Genomic DNA, 25,495 nt, shown 5'->3' on the forward strand with positions numbered 1-25,495 from the left:
AGAGTACTGATCACAAGGATTAGCAGGCCGAATGTAAAAGGGTGGTCGAGAAAACCCGGAAGTTTTTAAATAAGCATTACTCATTCTATTTAATGACAATTAACTTGTTACATTAAAATATTTAACTCTTGTAATTTAGGAAATACACAGTTTACTATGAATACACTTGTAAGATGCTCTCTACTTATGGAGAACAATATGTAATTCAGGTTGAGTAAACTTTCATAAATATATGATTCAATCAGACGCAACATATTTTTACAAAACCCCCCAAAACCGCACACTTGCTCAACCCTGGTGGCCTAGTGGCCACAGAATGTCGCCAAAACATAAATAACCCTTCCTAGAAACGTAGTACCCACTACGGCCACTGAATCCTGCGCAGGATACTATAGGTGCATCTTGTTGCAAATAAACGTAAGTCTCGTTTATGAAACTTTGTTGTTTCACCTGTTACCTCAAAAAGTAAGTGAGCTTCTCAACGCTTACGAATCAAAGATTGCCTAACCCGTCTTAAACAAATTTGGCAAAGGCTGACTTAGTTCAACTCAAAAAAGATAAATTCTATCTGGTAGCCCATAAAACAATTTAAGGTCCTCGAAGACCCTGTAGTACCAAGAATGAACACACTTAACACATTGGGCACTTTCCACTGTTTGGCAGTGTTATGAAGAGTTATTTTAGAAAGCAAAGGCCCACTTGTTACATCTAGTTTGGCTGACTGCCACCCTTGCAACGCACAATATTCCCTGCTGTACTTGACGCTTTCAGGCTTAACTTGAAATGGGTTTAAACATTGTTAAAGTGTAATTGATTGAACTTATAAAAAATAATTGCTTGCATAAGGTATAAAATGAATTTATAATATGTGAAATAAAAGACATGAATATGATTTTTTTTAAATTTGCGTTGCAATACATGTACAGTGCAGTACACATTTCCTCTTGTGCTTAGTAAAAATGTCACATTTTTTAAGGTTATTGCTCGTTGGACTAGGACTGTGAGCGAGATACCTGATGTTATATATATATATATATATATGTATATAAAAATACCTATTTACATTTCTGAACATTCTTTAAATGATACCAGTAGCATGAGTAACATAATAAACTGTAAAACATGCATCATGCTAGGAAGGAATGTAATCAATACTAAGATCAACAACAGTGCAGTTCTCGACTATATTGTTATGGATTATAAAGTATTTCTATGTAGGCAGGATGTGTATGTGTGTCATAAAAGACGCATTTTACAGATTGATCCCTCTTGAATTCACCTTTGAACAGCTTCAACACTGATGGAAATGCACAACGTTAACAATCAGGGGTGCCATCAGACTACAGTGTTTTAAGTGTTTTGTCATTCCAAATGGGCAGGCAGGAGTATGAAATGAATATTAATGTAACGTTCCAGGTTCCAAGCATATTGCTCTCTCTGTTTGAGTTGAAAGCAATTTTTTACCTAAGGTGATGAACATCAAGCTGTCCATGAGAATTATGGAGCAGCTTTCTCTTAATCCTCTTAAATGTTATAGCTCAATCTAATAGAGACACTGATCAAGTGACCAGATAAGTCCATGCTTCCCCAGATACAGATAATATCCAGCAATGGTCTTCTAGGCAAGTCTTGCAGGGACAAGTTCTTCCAGCCATTTGTTCACATCTAGTGCATAATGGACGAGAGAAGAAGGAGACTATCCTAATTTTTATCCTTGATTTACAAACTTATTGGAGGAATAAATAAAACTTCATCCATCGATTTAAATTGTTTCAATCAGGTTTTCAGTTTTTTTTTTTTTTTTTTTTTGTACCAAGTCAAATAAAAGCCTGAGGTTGATCTCTTCCGGGATACCCTCATAAGGACGCTCATCTTTTTCTTAAGAGGCCAGGCCAGTTACTTCCTCCTCTTCCAGGGCTAGATATGTAGCTTACTGCCTAAGCTTTTCAATTTTCTTGAAAGTTGAGACGAGTGCTTCAATTAAAACAATAACATGGCGTATCATGTTGATCAGGCTGCTTACCTAGAAAAGCTTGTGTTCCAACAAGTTACAGTAACTTATAAGTTAAAGTTTTCTCAAGCAGAGACTTTTTTTCATCATAGGACAACTAATTCTTACATCTGATCTGATTGTTTGATGGCATGGTGCTTGTCAGCAATGTGCTCTGGCAGTCTGGTGTTATGTTATGTCAGTTTATGGTGCACTGCACAGCTCTATACTATAGTATACGACTTTGTGATGCAACAAAGAACACTGAAGTTGAAGGTACCATAACCAAAGTAGCCTGTTGATGTCAGCAGTTTAATCTGTCTGTTGTTTGGGACTGACATGGTTCGTTGCTGGAGGGTAGTTAATTGAGCTAGGTATTTTTGGCATCAGCATATCATGATATCCAAAAATGAAGTGACTTAATTTATACCAGCCATTTCTGTCATTTTAGTAACCACAAAATCTTTTATACTGGTAGTTTATCAAATTAGGTTGTTGGAAAGATAGCTGCGACTGAAGAACGATATCACAGCTTTAATTTCTAGTTATATTTGCCATCACTGTAAATAATATTTTGGCTTAACTATTCAGTACGAGACATGGGAGCTGTTTCTTCTCTTTGCCACATAAGGACGTTTGAACTTCTCTAATTTTATTACTCGCTCCAAATCTCCAGTGGCTGGTAAGGAACCCCACAAGTGTTCCTTAATTTTGTTCTGCTGTGGTATAAATACATCTAAAGCCAATGCATACCTTTTATACCCTCAGTGATTGGATGTTCATTTAAAACCCAATACCAAGAAGTTATTTAACTGGGTACCTGTCCCATACCGGTTGGTTTATAAATAATTTGAACCAGGATATTTACTTTCCTTTTCCTCCCAAAAAATAAATTTAAAAACCTTAAATTATTCTTTATTAAATTATTAACACCTAAAAAATGACACTCCTTTGCTTACTCTTAAAGCTGTGCTATATCTTGTAACAACAAGTATTACAAACATAAAGATTGTTTCCTCAACAGAAATGAACATCTTACCTAAGACTACAACAGGGGCCTCACAATGCAAAATGTTATATAATCACAAATACTTTTGCAAATCACAAATACAAATAATTTACTGTAGTAATAAACTTAAAGAAAATTGAACAAAGACTGTACACTATATTCATTCAATCCTTTTGGATTATAAGTGATTGTCTACGAAAATTAGATGTTACAACAACAGTACATAAATATTTACAAAATATACAGGGTGTCACAAACATAATATACATTTTTGCAAACTACTTGTAAAAATCGATCAAAAGTGTTCAATATATATTTTTTTTATTTTAGCATGGTTAACTTGTCTGCTCTTTTAACTAAAACAAAATTACTCCCCTCCCCCTAATAAATTGTTTTATTTCATTAACATTTTGAACATAGCTTTATACAATAATTAACGGTTTTAATAAAATCTGTTAGTTATTCCTTGTACAGTTTTAGAGTGCAAAAATGTATTACTATAGCACAGGTTTTTTTGTCATTTTGCGTACACAGTACTAAAAATGGAATGAATCCGGGGAAAGACAACACGAGTGGTATCCATAGGTAGTGTTCTTTTCAAATTCAATCAAAAATAAACCAAACTCACTGCAACAAATATTTTAATGGGGTTTACCTTTTAAAAAACCAAAGCAACTAAAGAAGGAATCTGCAGAAAAATTGTAGTGGCCTCAAAAATGATATTGTTATATCCTGAAAAACAATGAATGATATTACCTATTGTTGATTGTCAAACTATATTGATATAAATGAATTTATTTGTAAGGATTTAGCAATATAATACCACTTACAAATTGAATACTGTATAAGGTTATGCATGTGTGACGTTGATCGACGTATTTCATGGCAATCACATTGCATTGTTTCCCTCTGATGTATACCCAAACTAAAAGTATTCATCAAAGTAAGTATTACTGTATAAGATATAAAACCAATGAAATAACCATATATTATGATTCAATATCCTTAACATGATATAGCTATGCATTAAACTATGTAAAATACTTTTGTACAAACACAGCTTTAAGTTGTATTATTGTTACATCTTTCTCTAAAAAGTAGAACACTTATAATGTAAATTCTGTCAAGTGTCTACAACTTACTAAATCAAATTTCTCAGATGAAAATCAAAACTGAATATTAACTTTGACTATTAATCAATAGTCAATGATATTACGTAAAAGGGATTATAAAAATAATCAGTTTCAAGTAATAATCCATAAACTATAAAATATTATACATGGTCATATTAAGCAGGCATATCCTTCCGCCTTCAGTCCTCATTCCATTTAACTCAACCCCATTTAATTTCAACAATGTACTACTATCTTGTGCCTCTAAAAAGGCACAAAGCTGAATACACTATTTTATTTCACCCAGCATACATTTTGTTCTTTAAAAAAAAAATTGGCTTGGATATTATCTAACCAATAATGTGAGTACCTACAATATTATTTTTAGAGAAAAAATAAAACAGAGTAATAACACATTAGAACAAGCTTGGTAAGAATTAGTTACCGTAAATAGTTTAACCGTAAAAAATGCCAGCTTAAAACTATTAACAATAACACGTCAAATACAAAGTATTAGTGATTGTCAATCCTTATTATTTTAAAATCAGATGCCTTAATATGTACAGCGCAATGTCTGGTTGACTCACCTGCACGATGCCGCCATAGTGAGGAACAAGCTGAATGTCCAGAGCCGAGAAGGTAAGGTGAAGAAGGAGCGAGAACAAGGAAACACACAAGGGCAAGTCACACAAGAGCTTCTATCTTTTGACGGTTTGGGGCTGTTTTAGACGCTTCTCTCGCTAACCTCGTACGTTAGTGTTTGTTATGCAACAGATTCACGCTTTCAAAACATAACTTTATTAGTTTTAAATGTTCCTAATGTTTAGAAAAATTATAAACCTATTTAAATATTATTATATTCTATTTGAACTTCTTATCTAGAGATATTTAATAAATACAAAAATAATTATTTGTGCGATTAAAATACAATACAACTACATTGTAACAAATATGTGTTATCTATAGCTAACATCAGTGCGATGTGGTCTAAATGCAGAAAGCTAGTCTAGAAGCGGTGTATATAGGTCTGTGGTATCTAGACGCGGTATGAGAAGTGACGGTAGGTGGTGCCGTGGGGGAGCCTACCGCTGGTAGTAGAGGAGTAGGAGGAGTGGTAGGAGCCTGGGTAGTCTCCAGAGCGAGAGGAGCGCTCTGTGGTGTAATTGTAGTTTGAGCCGGGACCGGATCCTGAGGAGCGAACTACTCGCTCCGAGCTGGAGGAGTAGGAACGTGAGGGGACAGAGGAGCCGGGACGGGAAGTCTCGGCCTGGGAAGAGTAAGAGTATGAGTACTGTTCCTCGGCGCGGCGATCTCGCTGGGGGGTGTCAGTAACCACGTAGTGTCTCGGCGTCTAAAACAACCCCGTCACGTCTTACTCTCCACTAATAGACACATCACAGCTACTATGTACTATCATTGCATTTCAATTGCCAACAGTCTTAACTTAAACTGAATTTGTAATAGTTGTTTTCATTATGTGGATCTTTTTTAATTCCCCTAAGTGCAAATTATTTTTTTCCTAGATACTTAATGCATGAAAATGTTAGTTAGACAACAAACTACAATTAAACGCTAAGTTTTAATCACTGCCATATTTGAGCGGAGCGAAGCAAAGCTCTTTGGGATCGGCTTCAATGCAAACTTTCTAACACTATCGCACAATAACGGCTGAACATATTCCAGCCAAACTTACCAAAGTTGTTTCGATAAATGTTTGGATGGTTTAAGAGGGAGCAATTTCAATTTTTAATAATGTCTATTTAATTTAAAAGTTACATACGGTTTTTAAATTTTAACATTGGCCTTATGGGTTGCCATGAGGGTTAGAAAATAACCACGTAAATATAAAAAAAAATCATAGCACATGTTTAATGTCAAGCCAATATACGACCTAAAACAGTGCAAAGGATAAAGATTCGGATGATGACCACTGATCAAATAATACAAAGAAAGTATTATATGTCATTTGAAAACTATCACTGATCGAATAGTTATAGTTATAGTTATTTTAAAACTTTTATCTATGTAATCTAAATTAGGTAAAAACAAATAATATTTATCTTATATAATTGGGAGTAAAAACAACTACGGTTTATGAATCAGCAGTTTAATTTACTAGGTATTACCAAATCAATATTTTTATCTAAATAGGCTATTATGAAGATGCTGTCTTATTATTTACTTTAAACAGTGCAAGTAAAGTTCTTTTCCTATCGTGAAGTTTAATGTGAAAACGTTTGAGTGTGCCAATGTCGACTAAATATAACCACATGTATTTGATAGCAAAGATTTAATAATTGATAGCTAAACAAACTATTTTAATAATGTGTTTTTAAAGAATAAAGCATATTGTAAGTCTGATATAATAAACAAAACACGCGGTCTATAACTTAGTTGAAACAACGCCGCATTCTATACTTTCCAACCTATTGTAAAATTTGAAATAATTTTGATGATAGTATCGTGTTGGCAACACACTTGATCGTCATGTTGAATTGATCAGCATTTTGGCAACGACTTGGGATATATAATTGCCCAAATAAGTAAACCTAAAGTAGTTTTTGCGTTTTCGTTTTACAAGAAGAGTTCCTAATTCGCATAAGAGTGTCATATTAAGGAAAATTTCAGAATGAATTTTAAAAACTGTCTTATGTTTGTAGAAAATGAAAACGAGCTATAAACGCCCGAAACGCACAAACAACTACTTCTGTAAATGTTTTGAGATAATTGAATGTAGAACACTTGCATGAAAATCTTTTTGGCTTTTCATAATGTTAAATGTACAAAATGTAAAAAAAAACATAGATATGGTGAAACTGTGAAATTATCTCAAAGCAAAGCAGGTAAGCCTAAAACAATAACATCTGATAATCATATGGATCCATGCAGAATTAGTTCTGCCTGAATTGTCTAATCCGGCCAAGATTGAGAAAATGTCGATTTGTAGGGTTCAACCAAAACGGTTGGTTTACCAAATGGCAACAAGCAAACATAGAAAAATTAACGATACAAAGAATAATATGTAGGCCTATCTCAAGGCGTATGAAAGGCTTTCATACGCCTTGGGCCTATCTAGCTCACATCTTTACTTATGGCATTTTGTTATAAATGATTGTTCTTGATAGTTCTGAGACAAACTAATAAGTTAAATTAATTAAATAGTCTTGTTATATTTGTAAACATTGTTTTAATTTATTGTTTTATTAAAAATCATGAAATGCAATCGCTCCGCTCAACTGGCATTCACAGTTATGAAAGAAATCTTAGTTTGTAATACTTTTTGGCTTGTCTTGATTGTACAACCCTTAAGATTTCAAGGGACCAAATATTGAATTATTTTGAAAATACATGAATGGTGAATAGTAGTACATAACATTAAATCCTTGTTAAATGTCCTTCAATAAATGTTTCTTTCTTGACTAAATTATACTTTTAATCTCCTAAAACTTGTATAACTAATAAGTTGTCTTATCTCAACCTCTTTTTAGCAAATTTACATATAGGGAAGTAGCTATTGGCACGATAAGACCTAGCTAGGCCCGGGACCAAAAACACCATTCGTTCAAATGTATATATGTATATAAAGTTATATATGTGTTCGTCAACGCGATAACTTGAGTAATTTGTATCCGGTTTAATGAAATTTGGTTTAAAGATGTAAGACGGGATAAACTTAGATGAGTTCGTGAACCAGCATGATCGGACCATGAGAACGTGGTTTTACGGGGGGCTTTATGGGGTTAAAATTGGTTTTGTCTAATTTTTGACCCTCAAAACATAAAATTTCCTAAATTCTTTCTAGAACTTTTTAAAGAGCTTAGAAAAAAATAATTCAGTATATCAAAGTGTTTTTGTACAGTTATTAGTTACGGAAAATAAAAAAATTCGAATTTTAAAATTCCCATGTTATTCTTATGGAGAATATTGTAAAGTGTTCGTTTGCTTGTTTATGGATATGTTTTGATCAAATTTGACAAATTAATTTATTTTATACTAAGCTATTAATATTTTACAAACACACTTTATTAGTTTCCCTGTAGCAGAAAACCTAGGTACTTATTAAACCTAATGTTATTTAAATAGATTTAATTGAAAATCTATTCAGGCAAATGGAAATTCGCTTAGACGGCAGGTTTGCTGCTGCGGGGTATTGTAACCTTACTTTCAGCTATGTGTTTGATAACTACTGTTGTTTAACCTCTTGTTTTTTTTTTAACTCCAGGAAGGCATACCAAACTAATAATGAAAATCCTCAACCATAATATGAGCACAGCATACAATTGAACTTAAATGATGATTTTATGTGATATGGAAATCGATATAAATTTTGTCAGGCTAAGGCTAAAGGCATAGTCAGTAAAATAGATAAATGTATTTTTCACTTGACACAATGTTGAATACACAATAAGTTGTCCCAGTATAAATACACAACAGCCTGTATTGGACTGTCCGCCTGGCTAGTATCCAACATGAATATTGGTGTTGTATTGTGTTACTATAACAGTCAGAGTGTCAGGTCAGGTAATGTTTGAATAACCTTGACCACCTACTGTTGGTGGAACTAGAACTTGACTAACCATTGGGTCAAGATTGAGATACTCAAACTTACACCAAGTTTACAATAAGCTTAACAACTGTTTTATGTTGTACAGTATGTAATAAAACGCTGTTACTTGTTACAGTGTGAACTTGTCTTAGTGATAAGCTGAATTTAAACAACGTGTCTTATATTTTACTGTGTTTAACATAATGAAACAAGTACAGGGTGAGTTTTTATGGAGAAAAAACATCACCTATGGTTCATCACCTTTTAACGAGAGGTAATGATATAAAAGGAAAAACATGAAAAATGGGACAAATTTAAAAGATAATGACTCTGGTTTCTGTTTTACCACCAACATTTTTTCGACTAACTCATACTTTATTTTGGCTCATTTCTAATTTTTAGTTCTCCTCTTTGGATCTGCATTATCAGAATGAACATAGCTCTTTCGAGTAGAGACTTAAGAGTTTTTGTGTTAACCATTGATGCATTAAAAAAAATGCTAACTTTGTTGAAGGTAAGCTTGAGTAGCAGATCTTTCTCCTTCATAATAAGTAAATAGCTGATTATGTATTATGCACGCAGTGAATCAGATAGCAGAAATTAGTTTGAATATTGTTTCTAAGATAATGATTTTTGGAAATGTAACTCTCACAGAGTTGTGTAACAGTAACAACTGTTTTCTCAACTTCTTTAGTTAATATTTTTGGTTCTTGTAGAGTTACATAAGTTTTGTAAACAAATCAAGAACATCTGTATACTAATTGCTTAAATTACGAGAACAAACAACTTTTTAGGATAGTTTAATGAAACCACAGTGTATACTAACAACTTTTATTAGTGTATAAAAATAGTCTCTTTTATAAGTAGCAAAACTATTGTAATCTGTGTCTGAAACATTCCAAAATGTGGAATCACATTATAATTGTTCTTCAATATGAATATTACAATAAGTATAGCTCCTAATGTATGAAAAGCATTTGTACTGTACTGTGTTTTGTTTTCGTAATGTCGTGAATATCTCATCGCTCGTTGGAGTCGTAACGAACTAAACTGTCACCGTGCAGAACAGGTCTTGGGAGATTGGTAGTCGTGCTATCAACATTACTGGAAATGTCACATTTATTGTTATGCGGGTTGTGTCAACTATCCACCAGATCCTCACGAAGGTGCTTGGATAAATTCGTTTCGCTTATTCCATTTCTTTTAAAGATATATTGGTATTTTGCTTCAATGATTTGGATGTTGATAGTAGTAAAAGTCTTAAGAAAACAGTTAAGGAGTCTTGTAAGGCTTCTGATAGTTTTAGGATAGATACAAGTATAGAATAGCAACATGGTTTACGGGCTCCCTGTACTGCACGGTGAGAGTAGAATGTGTTGTAATGGTGAATTAGTGATGTTGTAATGAGTGTAATGTTACATTGACTCTGATATCAGTTGCATGATGAGTGTTAGTGAGCAGCATCGAGGGGAGTTAGTATTCCTTGTAGATGTAGGGGATGGTGGTGTAGGTGATACGGCGATGGGTACGTTCCACTACATCACCACGGGGGCCCAGGGTTGTGTTGGGGGTCCTGCCAAACACAGTCACTGGCGGAGGGACCTGGCTAGGTCGGGGGACAGTGGGGCATTTGTGCCACGGAACTTCGCGCCTCTGAAAACGCAACAGCCTCCGTTACCATCGTCAACTAGGCACAAGCGAGGCGAAGCGTATGTACAGCAAAGCAGGCGAGTTATTTAAGCGTTTCAACTCATCATCAATTTTATGTCTTAGATTAAATAAATACACTGTTATGATTTTACAGATTCTTAAATAGTTTTTCCGTGTCCAGATAGGTATAGTTCACCACTGGATCTGAACAAAACTTTGAAAACGTTTTTTTACTGCATCATTATTTTCACTTTCACTGTCAGTATAAGAGAGTATCCTAACATATGAAAAATATATGACCTGATAACCTTACAGCTTGAAAAGTAGTAATTAGCCCTTACGATTGCACGTTAGTGTCCTTTATTTGAAGTAGCTGATGCTGTTTATTTTACAGAATATTAATTACTCTTTAACCATGTCCATGCTCATGCTCCCGCTACAGTATATCTTTGACACCAGTATCCCTAAAATGTAATGTGTACTGAACACAAATTTACGTAAAAAAGACAGCTTAATTGCCAAGACAGAGCTATTTCTGACAGATGATTTCAGGAATGTTGTCACAGTTATTTCTGTTTCTGTGAATTTCTTGTAAACATTGACAAAATCTCCGTGCGTGTGTGTATTTTAACTCCTATCTAAGTATATATTATTCACATATTTTTTCATTGATCACAAATATCATCCTAATCTCTGATTTTGTGACTCTGTATTTTCTTTGAGAAATCAAATCAAAATACCGCTTTATCATCAAACTTAAATCAGTTTATTCTGGGGACGTTGCACGCCAATATAAAATATAAAAAAATAAACAAGTTTTCATAAAAGCCCTTACTGGGAAACATTATCCTGTAAGAAAGGACCGAGGTCCTAAGTTCGCCTCAATAAAGAAGTATTTTCATTTCATTTAAACCTGTTTATCCTAGTTTTAATTTATAATACGTACTATTATAAAGAATTAAAGGTTTACAACAAATCAAAGAACCCCAGTTTCATTTTGATGTTTCAAATTTATTTTTATTTTTAGTGTTTACAACATAGAGATTTCCACAAGAAGTTTGAAAAATCTGTTTAGAATACTTTTCTAAGCCACGTTTACACCATATTTAACAGCAAAATATTTGTTGTAAATAGACCAACCAGTGTAAATGCTGCTACTAACCACGAAAGAACAGTACGACTTGTAGGCTATACATAATAGAGTAGGAAAAGATGGAAGTGTTAATTGTCCTTTAAAAGTTGTTTACCATTGAGATATAATTAATACTGAAGTCATGGTTAGTTAGCGTGGGAGGTTTAAAGGTGGCTGAGGAAAGTATGGGACTGTGTAGCCCAGGATAGTTAATTTATGAAGCAAACTGGCAATTAATTTCATTGTTTTCATTTGAATTACTTGTGAAATCCATAGGTATAAAGCTCCAAAGATTGAATTAAGACCTTGTACTTTTATGTTTTGTTTTTCTTTGTTGTTATTTTTTGTGTTTAATGATTTAGGAATTTTAAGATACGTTTTAATTCATAGCAAAATAAATGGGCTAGTATGCCAGTATGGTGATGGCTGGAGGATATCTGATTTCAAGAGGAGGTGGGAGTATGACGTGCAAGGCAGAGGCTAAATTTAGTTGTGTAGGGAACACTATTGGAACTGCCCAGGCCTGGAGCAACCGTGACAACTACTGTGACAAACGTTTGAGAATTGTTTTTAATTTTAAGCTATCCATAAATGTCATATTATGTTTATAACATTGGGTCTTTTGATATTAGTGTAAAGGTCTAAATAAAATATTATTAATCTTTAGGCTTTATGAACTACTAACTGTTACCCGTGGGCTCCAACTTGTGAGACTTCATAAGCATTAAAGAACTATTGATTGCTGTACCGGGTTGAGTGGTCTTTCAAGGGGCTTTTCTTGGTTACTTTGAAAAACAACATAGGATTTAATAAGCTGAGCCCTGGGAGAGTATTAAAATAAAAGATAAATATCTCCATTAAGCCTGTGGTTATATTGGCTCTATTCCTTGAAAAAATCAGCTCAATTGGTCAAGTAGTTTTCCCGTTATTGACATAGCCTACTCCAAACATTGATATCTATATTAGTAGTTCATTCCACCCAAGTCTTTGACTTGATCAGTAATGCACTAAAATTATGAACTCGCTACTCCGTTTTCAGATATCATTTGTGAGAAAAACAAACACGACACTTTTTTATAACAATTTTGAAAAAATAAAGTCAATAAGCCTATCCCAAGCGTTATGTATACAACTTCGTTACTTCTCGAGTGATGTAAAGTTGAAAAAAACTCACTCGGTGATGTAATGAAACCCATTTAAATAACATTGAGTGCTTAACTTAAAATAATTTATTTTTGTAAAAAAAATACAACCGACTTCAAACGCTCTAAAAAGGATGAAATAATTTCAATAAAGTAAACTTTTGTATTAGGCAAGCTCACGTATTTTAAGTCGGCGCGGCTCTATGATGAGTTTTGATACAAAATTGAAAGAGGGTGTCCATATTGCAGGTGACTATCTATAACTAAAGGTGTTAATCTGCATGTATTTTTCATAGTTATGCGTTAAGTGTTATTTTATTACCGTAATCAGAGATCGGCATTATAGTGGTATTAACGAGTATCTTTAAAAATATTATAACGCATTTAAATGTTTCTAACATTGAAAAGTAACGTTTTAATACTAAACTAGCTTCTTTCCCTATCATAATATCAAACTAAATTATTTTCCTATTCATATAGAACATTTGTGTGTGTTATTTTCATAATGAATTTATTCTGAAGTAAACAAAAAATACAAGAAAATATTTTCTTTAATATATAAACAAAACAGTTCAGTGTTCTTTATCTATTTATGTTATCCAGCTAAAATTTATTTATTTTCAAAATACACACACAATATTTGATTTCAATCATATTTGCAGTTTGAGCCACGCCGACTTGAAATACGTGAGCTTGCCTAATAAAAAAGTTTACTTTATTGAAATTATTTCATCCTTTTTAGAGCGTTTGAAGTCGGTTGTATTTTTTTTACAAAAATAAATTATTTCATGATTTTTAGTGACTGTATAATTTTTTATATATTAATTACTTGAGGATTTTTTATAAGCAAAACTGTTTGAAACAATGAAAAGTTTCACAGAACAATCATTATTTTAAAACTGCTTGAGTCACCTGTTCAGGTTACATAATCAATGGGTATGAAAATAAACATCTTTAGATATTCCTTAAGAAAGAAAGAGTTGTCCATTACATTAGGCCTAATGAAAAACTAATTGTCTTTTCTAGATACATTGAAATGTCAGACATCATCGTTTCCTGCAATCGGTGTACTTCTACATTATAAAAAGAAATACAGTAACGTCTCAAGCCTTTTGGAACCATATGAAAGTTATTCCTCAGCTACTAGCACTAAAAAATCTCTCAAAAGTGGAAAATTGGTCGTTAACACCATAGTACCTTTCGTATAGTACCTTTGGAAAATATTATATGAAAGATTGGTTCAGCTAAAAGTGGTGCAAGCCATGTAGGTGGTTTTGTTTGATCAATATATAGCCTAGTCGAAATTGCAAATCATCTTCCTCTAGGACTTTCCGAAGCAGGCATAATAGTATTGATATGTTATAGTAACTGGGTAGAGAATATTAATAAACATTCCACATCTGCAAATGAAATATGTATATGAAAGATTGGTTCAGCTAAAAGTGGTGCAAGCCATGTAGGTGGTTTTGTTTGACCAAGATATAGCCTAGTCGAAATTGCAAATCATCTTCCTCTAGGACTTTCCGAAGCAGGCATAATAGTATTGATATGATATGGTAACTGGGTAGAGAATATCAATAAACATTCCACATCTACAAATGCATGTTTAGTAATTAAAATATCTAACACTTTTAAGACAATTGACGATTATGCACTGTCACACTTCTTAGGTTGTGTAAGGAATAATTGCATTTGATTTATATTTAGACCTGTTTTACAAATGCTTTGGTTTTCACAATACACCTTTATTTGTCAATATCATACAGCTATTCACTGAAACATATATGTTTTTGTAAGTCAGAATATTCAATACTAAAAACAGAATTACTGTATACACAAATCAGGTCAAACGTTAAAATACATTTTTTATAGTAACCAAAACAAAATGCATTTTTTAACCGACTTCCCCACTACCAACAAAAGGAGGAGGTTCTCAATTTGTTTGTGGCGATGTTTTTTTTTTCTATGTATGTTCACCAATTTCTCTGTGATTCTTTTACCGATCAGTGTGGTTCCACCACCAAAATAACCAGGAGAGTTTCTATTTGGTACCTTATATATTATATTTAAGTATAATATTTGTTTAAGTGAAAAATTCTGAAAACCTTAAATATTCAACATTTGCTTTGTTTACATTTGTGCAGATTGTTTACATTTGTGAAGAGAAGCCAATAAATAATATAAAGATTCCTACAGCTGTTAGTTGAAACCATTTAAATGAAGCTACAGACAATTCTTCATGAAACAGTTGCTTCATATTGATCAATAAACTATTTCTTGCCATGGAGCCTAAATGAATTACATTAAGAAAAATGCATTTTGTTTTGGTTACTATAAAAAATGTATTTTAACGTTTGACCTGATTTGTGTATACAGTAATTCTGTTTTTAGTATTGAATATTCTGACTTACAAAAACATATATGTTTCAGTGAATAGCTGTATGATATTGACAAATAAAGGTGTATTGTGAAAACCAAAGCATTTGTAAAACAGGTCTAAATATAAATCAAATGCAATTATTCCTTACACAACCTAAGAAGTGTGACAGTGCATAATCGTCAATTGTCTTAAAAGTGTTAGATATTTTAATTACTAAACATGCATTTGTAGATGTGGAATGTTTATTGATATTCTCTACCCAGTTACCATATCATATCAATACTATTATGCCTGCTTCGGAAAGTCCTAGAGGAAGATGATTTGCAATTTCGACTAGGCTATATCTTGGTCAAACAAAACCACCTACATGGCTTGCACCACTTTTAGCTGAACCAATCTTTCATATACATATTTCATTTGCAGATGTGGAATGTTTATTAATATTCTCTACCCAGTTACTATAACATATCAATACTATTATGCCTGCTTCGGAAAGTCCTAGAGGAAGATGATTTGCAATTTCGACTAGGCTATATATTGATCAAACAAAACCACCTACATGGCTTGCACCACTTTTAGCTGAACCAATCTTTCATATACATATTTCATTTGCAGATGTGGAATGTTTATTAATATTCTCTACCCAGTTACTATAACATATCAATACTATTATGCCTGCTTCGGAAAGTCCTAGAGGAAGATGATTTGCAATTTCGACTAGGCTATATATTGATCAAACAAAACCACCTACATGGCTTGCACCACTTTTAGCTGAACCAATCTTTCATATAATATTTTCCAAAGGTACTATACGAAAGGTACTATGGTGTTAACGACCAATTTTCCACTTTTGAGAGATTTTTTAGTGCTAGTAGCTGAGGAATAACTTTCATATGGTTCCAAAAGGCTTGAGACGTTACTGTATTTCTTTTTATAATGTAGAAGTACACCGATTGCAGGAAACGATGATGTCTGACATTTCAATGTATCTAGAAAAGACAATTAGTTTTTCATTAGGCCTAATGTAATGGACAACTCTTTCTTTCTTAAGGAATATCTAAAGATGTTTATTTTCATACCCATTGATTATGTAACCTGAACAGGTGACTCAAGCAGTTTTAAAATAATGATTGTTCTGTGAAACTTTTCATTGTTTCAAACAGTTTTGCTTATAAAAAATCCTCAAGTAATTAATATATAAAAAATTATACAGTCACTAAAAATCATGAAATAATTTATTTTTGTAAAAAAAATACAACCGACTTCAAACGCTCTAAAAAGGATGAAATAATTTCAATAAAGTAAACTTTTTTATTAGGCAAGCTCACGTATTTCAAGTCGGCGTGGCTCAAACTGCAAATATGATTGAAATCAAATATTGTGTGTGTATTTTGAAAATAAATAAATTTTAGCTGGATAACATAAATGGATAAAGAACACTGAACTGTTTTGTTTATATATTAAAGAAAATATTTTCTTGTATTTTTTGTTTACTTCAGAATAAATTCATTATGAAAATAACACACACAAATGTTCTATATGAATAGGAAAATAATTTAGTTTGATATTATGATAGGGAAAGAAGCTAGTTTAGTATTAAAACGTTACTTTTCAATGTTAGAAACATTTAAATGCGTTATAATATTTTTAAAGATACTCGTTAATACCACTATAATGCCGATCTCTGATTACGGTAATAAAATAACACTTAACGCATAACTATGAAAAATACATGCAGATTAACACCTTTAGTTATAGATAGTCACCTGCAATATGGACACCCTCTTTCAATTTTGTATCAAAACTCATCATAGAGCCGCGCCGACTTAAAATACGTGAGCTTGCCTAATACAAAAGTTTACTTTATTGAAATTATTTCATCCTTTTTAGAGCGTTTGAAGTCGGTTGTATTTTTTTTACAAAAATAAATTATCTTAATGTAATTCATTTAGGCTCCATGGCAAGAAATAGTTTATTGATCAATATGAAGCAACTGTTTCATGAAGAATTGTCTGTAGCTTCATTTAAATGGTTTCAACTAACAGCTGTAGGAATCTTTATATTATTTATTGCCTTCTCTTCACAAATGTAAACAATCTGCACAAATGTAAACAAAGCAAATGTTGAATATTTAAGGTTTTCAGAATTTTTCACTTAAACAAATATTATACTTAAATATAATATATAAGGTACCAAATAGAAACTCTCCTGGTTATTTTGGTGGTGGAACCACACTGATCGGTAAAAGAATCACAGAGAAATTGGTGAACATACATAGAAAAAAAAAACATCGCCACAAACAAATTGAGAACCTCCTCCTTTTGTTGGTAGTGGGGAAGTCGGTTAAAAATATACCTCTATGGAGCCAACGACGTTCAACGCTAGAAATCAGCTGTGCGCTTGAATTTTATTGTTATGTTTTGAAGAATTTTCCTAACCTAGCTTTTGTTTGTAAATGAACGTTACTGTTAGAAGATGAGTGAAATGGATAATGAAAAATATTGTTCGTAACCTCCTGTATATTGTCGGGTCAGGTAAAATCTTGTACGTTACACGTTACGCAAGAGCGTGTTTACATCACTTCGGTAAATTTTGCAACTCGCTTCCGCTCGTTGCACAACATTCACCTGCGTGATGTAAAAACGCTCTTACTACACTTGTAAGGTAAATAGCTATTACAGTTCTCAATGTGTATCACAGTTTTTTGTTGCTGTTTTTTTTTTTTTCAAATGAGCTGTTCAATAACCATAAATTCAAACAAAAAGTTAATAGTGTTGCCCCTTGTTGGTAAACCTTGTAACTTTATAATGCTATTGAACATCATAGAACCAACTTGTTTGATTGAAACAGCAGTTAGGATCCACTAATTCATTTTATGAATATGAATATGAATAAATATGAAAATTGAAAAATTATAAAGTTAACATGGGAAACTCCAGAGCGAATGGAGCGGAGCCCGAAAGTCAGATCAGAATAAAAACTACTTGGTTTTCCTATTTAATGCCTAAAGAATAGGTGTACCAAATTTCAGTTGTCTAGGTACTGTAAATTGAAAGAAGGAGAATTAGTGATGAGTGAGTCAGGCAGCCAGTGAGAGCTTTGCATTTTATAGGTAGGTATAGCTTTTATTGGAAGTTGTTTAAAAAAATTGAGCAAAGCCAAGAAATTCTTATATTTTTTTATCGTGGATCACTAAATTGTTATTTTTGTAACATATTTTTAATATGTTATTTTTGTAACATATTTTTAATATGTTATTTTTGTAACATATTTTGTAATATGTTATTTTTAATCAGTGTAATTTTTATCAATGTTTTCCCCTCAATCAAAGTTATTTTTCTTTCTCTTTTTTGTCCTCTTTGGTTTTTCCTCTCGTATTAAGTTTATTTTCTTTGTAATCATATTTATTAACATAGAAACTTCGAATACTAATAAGACCGCATCCTGAGGAGATGTTTTATTCCAGAAAAGAAGCATCTAAGGAGGGAGGGATCTCATTTGATAGCAAATTTGTATATGTAGCCTATTTACTGTTGGAAATTATGAAAGACCATCCAAAACACCAATAAATTATTTTAATTATATTGTAAATGTGAAGATAGAAAGACAATGATGAGCTGCGATATCCATGCTTCACAACAGGGGGGAGTAGGAGTACGCAATAAAAATAGTTTAGATCTGCTTAAGGGTATGAATAGTTTTACACATGTATTATTTAGTTCAGGAACAAAATTCTTATTTTACCAATTGGTGCAGTAAATCTATTTTCTTTGGCAGGGGAGCCCTTAGAGAATTGGCCTCCGGGGGAGGCCTTAGAGAATTAGCCTGCGGGCGGAGCTCTTAGAGAATTGGCCTGCGGGTGGAGCCCTTAGAGAATTGGCCTGCGGGGGGAGCCTTTAGATAATAGGCCTGCGGGGCGATGACCACAAATTTGACTGTATCACTTTAATGATACAATGGATAATAGTGATAAGTTGTTTTTATCGTTGTGATTCAAACTATTTTATCTACATTAGGTTAAAACATAAAATCCATATTTTGGTCTTGAACGAATACAAACCAAAAATTTCTCCAATAAAAATATTGTTTAACTAAGTACTCACTGTATACCAAATTCGGTTACAATTCATGTGTTTGTATAGCGCATGGTAGTTTCAGAAAGAATTGACTTTGGTAAAGATTGGCAAGATAAACAGTCGTCCACAGGTATAACTGCCAATTCTATGGCTTTGATTTATTCAATCTGTCAACATTTAAGGTCCGTGGCGTGGCAAGAACTTCCCCCTTAATGAAAGATGTACTTAATCTGTTTGAACTAAAAATAGAAGTGATACAATGAGAAGCCAAAGAGCTTCAATATGTAAGATGTATATCATGTTTAAGAATATCTCAGTTGCTTAAACACTTTGTTGGTATGGAGCCAAAGCATCTATTGTTTACTTTACTTTACTTACTTTACTTTACTTTACTTTTCTTGAAATGGCGACCATACAAAGTAGGTATTTTAAGCCAAGTATGAATGGAGATGAGTGTATGATGAGTGGCGCGATCTTGTAGTCTTGTTAGTGACTAAGGCCGACATATTCCTTAGACACAGCTGTTAATTAATAGCCCATACAGCTAATGGCGACTAAGGGACCTACAGTTTATAGTGGAATCCGAACCACTTTTTCTCCTTGGTACATACGAATTGGTCTAATTATCAGGATAGCACTGCGGATAGTCGAAGTACTCACCCATTATTTTCAAAATTACTAATATTTTATAGTATTTATATTCACTATAACAGTGAATAATTCACAAGTGCTTAACTTTGAACTCACATGTTGGTTAGAAATTAATATGATAAGAAATGTACAGGTAATTAGATGAGAGAGAGGTTAATTTATTGTCTTGTATAGTTTAACACGTCAAAAATATAATGAGCACATAGGTAATCTGAATGTTGTATAAACTATTGTATAAATCAAACATACCTAATTTTTTAAATCTTCTTTTAGATATTTAACTCTAAGGATATATTATTTATGATTAAGTATCATAGAACTTTGGATACCTACTTTCTATGAATATATTCAGTGGTAGTATATATCTCAACCACTAGTTTAACTAACAATTGAAATGCAAATTTAGTACTTTCACTATAATATTACACATAATAACAGAAATGTCTTCGAACTAAACTATTGACCTAAGAACTACAAGTATAGTATAGTAAAATAGCAGGCAACGATAAAGGAAACATCATGAAGTCCTTATTCTAATAGCTTTATGACTAAATTAAAATTTCTGAAGGATGGTACTTGCTTGATACCTATCCAAAGGCATTCAACATTAAATAGCTCAAAATAAGTTTAAAGTTTCATCTTAACAACATTTAGAATATTCAAGAAACCATGCATACTTACCATCGATGCATGAGGCTTTTCAACGCATTTGTGTACTTTATTGCTACCTCTTGACACAAAATGTATCCCTCAAAATATTTTGTAGGCATGTTGCACACATTTTACATAAATCGCGGGGTTTCTTACTGAAAATATGTTTGTAAACTTGCGATAAAAAATACTGAAAATATGTTGCTGATTTGGGAATAAAATCTAATCAAATTTAAAATGTTTGATAGGTAAATAACAATAGATCTATATTCAATAAATTATAATTTTTTAATAATTCATTTCATTAAACATTCTGAGGTACTATCAAGATTGTGAAAACAATTAAAATATTTGTGTAATGGTCTGTAAAAATGTACCTATTGTTTGGTACAAGACCAAGTTCAAAGAGTAAACCTATATTTCTTCTAATGGAAGGTGTGTTTTTTTAGTTTTCACTTGAATTGAATAAATGATTGGGTAAACATGACCAAGTAATGTAAATACATCTTTTAAAAGCTTTGTCGTTATTAAAATTGCATAGGTAATCAATCACGCTATATGTATTCCACTTCTTCCAGTTAGAACCTCTAATAAACACACGTTCTATCTACACAGTTAAATTGGCAGGTGACAGATTTGGTGTCGGAAAAAAAGGCGAGTCGTCAAGTTGTGTAAGTTTAAAAGACTCTGGAAAGTATACTCTAATCACAATAAAACTGAATTTGTTTCACTAATAATCATAAGTCTACGTTTTTGAATGAATAACATGTTTTACCATGCTTCACAGTGAGGGAACTCCCAAACAACATCTGTCATAAAACGAACTAAGAAGCGAAAGCGTTAGGTACTGCTAGGTATCGCTTGATAATTTACTAAAAGGTAACTGTTTGAAACTTTATATCAAAATTAATAGCCTTGCTCTTTTAACAAAACAACTCATATTTTTTAGACGAAAGTGACCCGTTAAGACTGTGATTCTGCAAACCCATTAAATTAATGTACTTAAAAAAAAAAAAACAATTAGGTAACAAAACTGCTATAAAGTACAGTAGTTTTAAATGTATAAGAATCGCATATTACTGTAATGTGATTTTCTTAATTTTAAATGTAAGTTATATTTGATAGTTTTTACAAGCTAAACTAGGGTAACGTGAAAATGTATGACGTTGTAATTATTGTTGGACATCATACACTAACATAAATATATTTTGACACTCAATCAAAGTATTTTAGTTTCTACTACCGTCAAGATGACAGTTGCTGTTCCTGTTTGTTATTAAATTTGTGACACTTGCTTATCGGGTGTTGTTTAATAATGTCTACAAATTGTACAGAATGTGTTTGGACACTCGACTGCTGGAGAATATACGAGTTCAATATATTGATAAAACTAATCTTCTGTTGAGCATAAAAATAAAATTGTGTTTCATGTGTGAAAGGTTTAATTGTTATTGTAGTATGGCAAATTTTACAGTTTTTTGACAGTAGCAGTATTGAGAAGAAATCAAATGAACTCTATATTTGAAAAATGTTATTCGTTAGGTTTTGTAAAAGTTGAAACCTTATTTAAACATTTACGACATAACTATAATAACTATCAATTGGTTTGGTGTTTCAATAGTTATTTTTGAGACTTACTATAAGATCCTAGCACTTCCAAAGTTTTAGTAATCGTTTAATGTAATCTACAGCTGAACAGTTATTTTATATCTTGGCCCAGACTATAGACCATTGTCTATGCTCTTTGGTGGGTAACCTTGCAAAAAACACAATTAACTGTGTACAATAGTACCTTTCCAACTTCAGTACCTTTGTTAAATTTATCTAGCTCTAGGTTCATTCCGTCTTTCGTTAATTCTATTTCAGCTATTCTAGCTCAGCACTGTTTATTGTCCCTTACTAACATCGTTATTTAACAATTTAAAGTTCTCTCAGCTTAACACTGAAAGACGGTGAACTTATCAAAACGACTTTTCACTGACCATGCGACAGTATGACTCACCGTGACGGAGTACGAGGTGATGGTCGGCCGACTGTAGGGACGGCGGGTCGTGTAGAAGTCGGACTCGTACACCATGATGTCGCTGTTGTGGAGGATGTACTGCAGAACTGATGGCTGGGCTGCTGTGCTGTGGCTACTGGCTACTCACCAGCCGCTCACCACGCCCCGCCACCACGACACCACGACACCACCACATCGCAACACGCGTGCGTCCATTTACAGCACCATTCACCCAGAAAAGCGATACACTGTTTGCTTAAAACATTCTCTTAACCGATGTAAATTTTCCCAATTAAGGATCAATGTTTTTTTAATTATTTAAAAACTAGGTGAAACCAGTCGAAATCGACGGTTGCTTTAAAGGCTTACGACAATTATTTTAACTGCGACAAAAAGAGTGAAATTATAAAAAAATGTGAGCATTTAGCATTGTTTAACGAGTAATAAATAGGTGTAGAAACAGTAGTGACTATTGTGTTAGTTACAAAATATGGTTGATCATTCAATGAATAACATATTTCTTATACCGTCCGTCATAGGAGTTGTTGGTTAACTGGTTTATCTTCTTTTTGATGAATAAAATATAAAGAATGCTTTTGGAAGAATCTTTAAATAGTGTTCAAATCATATTTGTGGATCTTTTGTGGTACACACTTCTGCGATTTCATCAATTACATAAATAAAAGTGTTCAATATAATACATCTTCGGAATGTTAGGTGTAGTGGAAAGTGGGATATACTTGTAAGTGTGTAAACTTGTACTTGTATATAAGTGTTGGAAGCTAGCTTTTATTCTTGAAATGAGGGACCTCGTTTATACGGTCATGCGGCTTCATTGGCAACAAATAATGCAAATGACAAAGCAATGTTGCATTTCCAAAAAGAAAATACTGTAAATTGTTACGTAAATAGTGACGTTTACATGCATTGTTGTTTATCAACGTACCTAAAAAGGATAAGGATATCTAGTTCAAAAGGAACACAACCTTTCTGTCATGACAGTAACTGCTTAATTGGTAATTACTCTTTGTGAAATTTGTTTTACAGTCGAAGTGTAGTGTTATTTTCCATAAATCTCACTTAAGGCCAACCAAGTGGGCCACGGTCCGTAATAGGCTACTAAGTAACTGCTTAATTGGTAATTACTCTTTGTGAAATTTGTTTTACAGTCGAAGTGTAGTGTTATTTTCCATAAATCTCACTTAAGGCCAACCAAGTGGGCCACGGTCCGTAATAGGCTACTGCAAAACATCTGTCAAGATATAGGTACTATTTTAGGCAAGGTTTCTGTGTTTGGATGTTATTAGAGACGATAAGAGCACAATGAACTTCTGCTGCAGAAGAATAATCCGTTGTTTAAGAGAAATATAAGCCGAATTGATGAATGTCACAATCCAAGCGCATTAAAATGGCTCGGGCCTAAACTTTTTGTAGTATCGAGTTGGGGCATTTTGTTTATGTTACTATCTGGGTAAGTAACCGGTGCACTTTAAGAAATTTCTGTCACAGTTAATTTAATGGTTTTTGTTGCTGAGTAGCGCTAGTAAACAAGTACAACCCTTTTCGTTAGTTTAATAACATTCAAAGGCTCTATTGTGTTTTCACTAAGCTGAATGAATACATCGAAGTGACATATTTAAAAAGTCTGCAATAAAAGGCAATTTTGCAGATTAATGACTTTCTAAATCATGCACATATGTCTTCATAAAAACTATTAAAAAATTAATCAAGTTGCTGTAAACCACTATTAATTTAACAAAATATGGAAACGGCTCATATGGGCAACGTGCCTTTCTGCACTTGTATTATTTTGTAATGTACATATTCGAAATACATAATCGAAATCTTTTCCAATAATTGAAAACATGTATGAAAATAATCTTTTGAACATATGATGATCTGTTTGAATAATATAACAAAATATAGGCAAAAGTGGTAAACAAGGCAGACACCGACCCGTACAATATACATAAAATAATTCAATAAGAAATCATTTGAAGAGTTACTGTAATATTAAGATTTCCAATGATTTCGTAATTGAACTTTATATTGCAAAACATCAGATGATGCAGAACAAAATAAATTTTTCAACCAGAAAATTAAATTGCAAATATTTCTTTTTAACAAACTCAGTATGTGTTGTTTAAAATACAATTTAAATATTAACCGCTGTTTCGTTAAAAATTAGTGACAAATTATCCATATGACGATAATGTAAACAAATCTGGGAGGGGGACTTTAAAGGCTTCCGGGGCAGAGCCCAAGGGAATTTACTTAGTTTTTTTTATGGCTCATCTACAGACCGAGACCTTTCTGTGGACACCTCTTACCAAGTTTCTACGCCCAGCCGTTCTCTCAAATTAGTGCAGACAAAGTTTCCAATTAAATATTTAGATTCCCCCATGTTAATCTTATAGAAGAAAACCCAACTTTGATGGAAGATCCTGCCCAAACTAATAATGATTTCAAAAAATGACAAACACCTCGCAAAATTACAGATCAGGGTAATTTTTTGACACTTTAATCATCAAAATCGGTTAAAAAAATGAGGGAAGAGTTCTGTTTGCAAAAATCGGCTTAGCGTATTATATATATATAGATTTGTGTTAAACTGTATTCATCTCAGTTTCCTGTTCTGTACATATAATAGTTTCTATATTGATATTAGAGCAGCCTTTTAGCCTGCAAATAAAACAAACATACTCTATTTTAACGCAACTTAATCGAACCAACCTGACGACGCCTCGTCAACCGATCGATAAATGCACCCTCATTTCAGTTATTACAATGTTACTTACCCAAGAAATCAGATTCCTTTCAGACACCTTAGCCTACTGCAGCAAAAACTTAATAAATAAAAAAATACCCCTGCAGCAGTAAACCTGCAGACTAAGTTAATTTGAATTTGCCTTATTGGATTTTAACTCAAGTACAGTATTTCCATAAACAAGTCTTATTTAATCCCCATTGAAATAATGTTACAATAAGAGTGTTTGAACATTACATTAAATACTAAGGCACGAGGGAATGATCCCTGCTATGAAGAAGAGAAAATGTATTTTTGATCAAATCTCTGTAGCATAGGATGAAATAAATACATTTTCGAAATTCAATCAAAATAGCCTCGGGGGACAACAAATTGAAAAAGAAAACA

General features: G+C 32.8%; 1 protein-coding gene across 11 annotated transcripts in view; it reads right to left on the reverse strand.

Annotated features, from left to right (window-relative positions):
• Positions 1–22,511, reverse strand: part of LOC128986247 (uncharacterized protein CG45076-like) — a 47,854-nt gene extending 25,343 nt beyond the window's left edge. For 4 of the 11 annotated variants that reach the window (XM_054406497.1, XM_054406493.1, XM_054406492.1 and 1 more), the window contains exons 1-2: positions 22,342–22,510; positions 4,699–4,728 (exon numbers count right to left, since the gene is read on the reverse strand). In XM_054406497.1, coding sequence (XP_054262472.1) covers positions 4,699–4,728; positions 22,342–22,416 — 105 coding nt within the window. In that variant the 5' untranslated portion in view covers positions 22,417–22,510. Of the gene's footprint in view, positions 1–4,698; positions 4,729–22,341 lie in introns of all 11 variants that reach the window. The other 7 variants (XM_054406500.1, XM_054406499.1, XM_054406498.1 and 4 more) reach the window with 4 other exon arrangements.
• Between the last annotated feature and the right edge of the window lie 2,984 nt (positions 22,512–25,495).

This window comes from Macrosteles quadrilineatus, unplaced genomic scaffold (genome assembly GCF_028750875.1).
Source record: "Macrosteles quadrilineatus isolate MER2022 unplaced genomic scaffold, UCM_ALF_1.0 Scaffold_2__2_contigs__length_208266976, whole genome shotgun sequence".
In the NCBI taxonomy this organism is placed as follows: Eukaryota; Metazoa; Arthropoda; class Insecta; order Hemiptera; family Cicadellidae; genus Macrosteles; species Macrosteles quadrilineatus.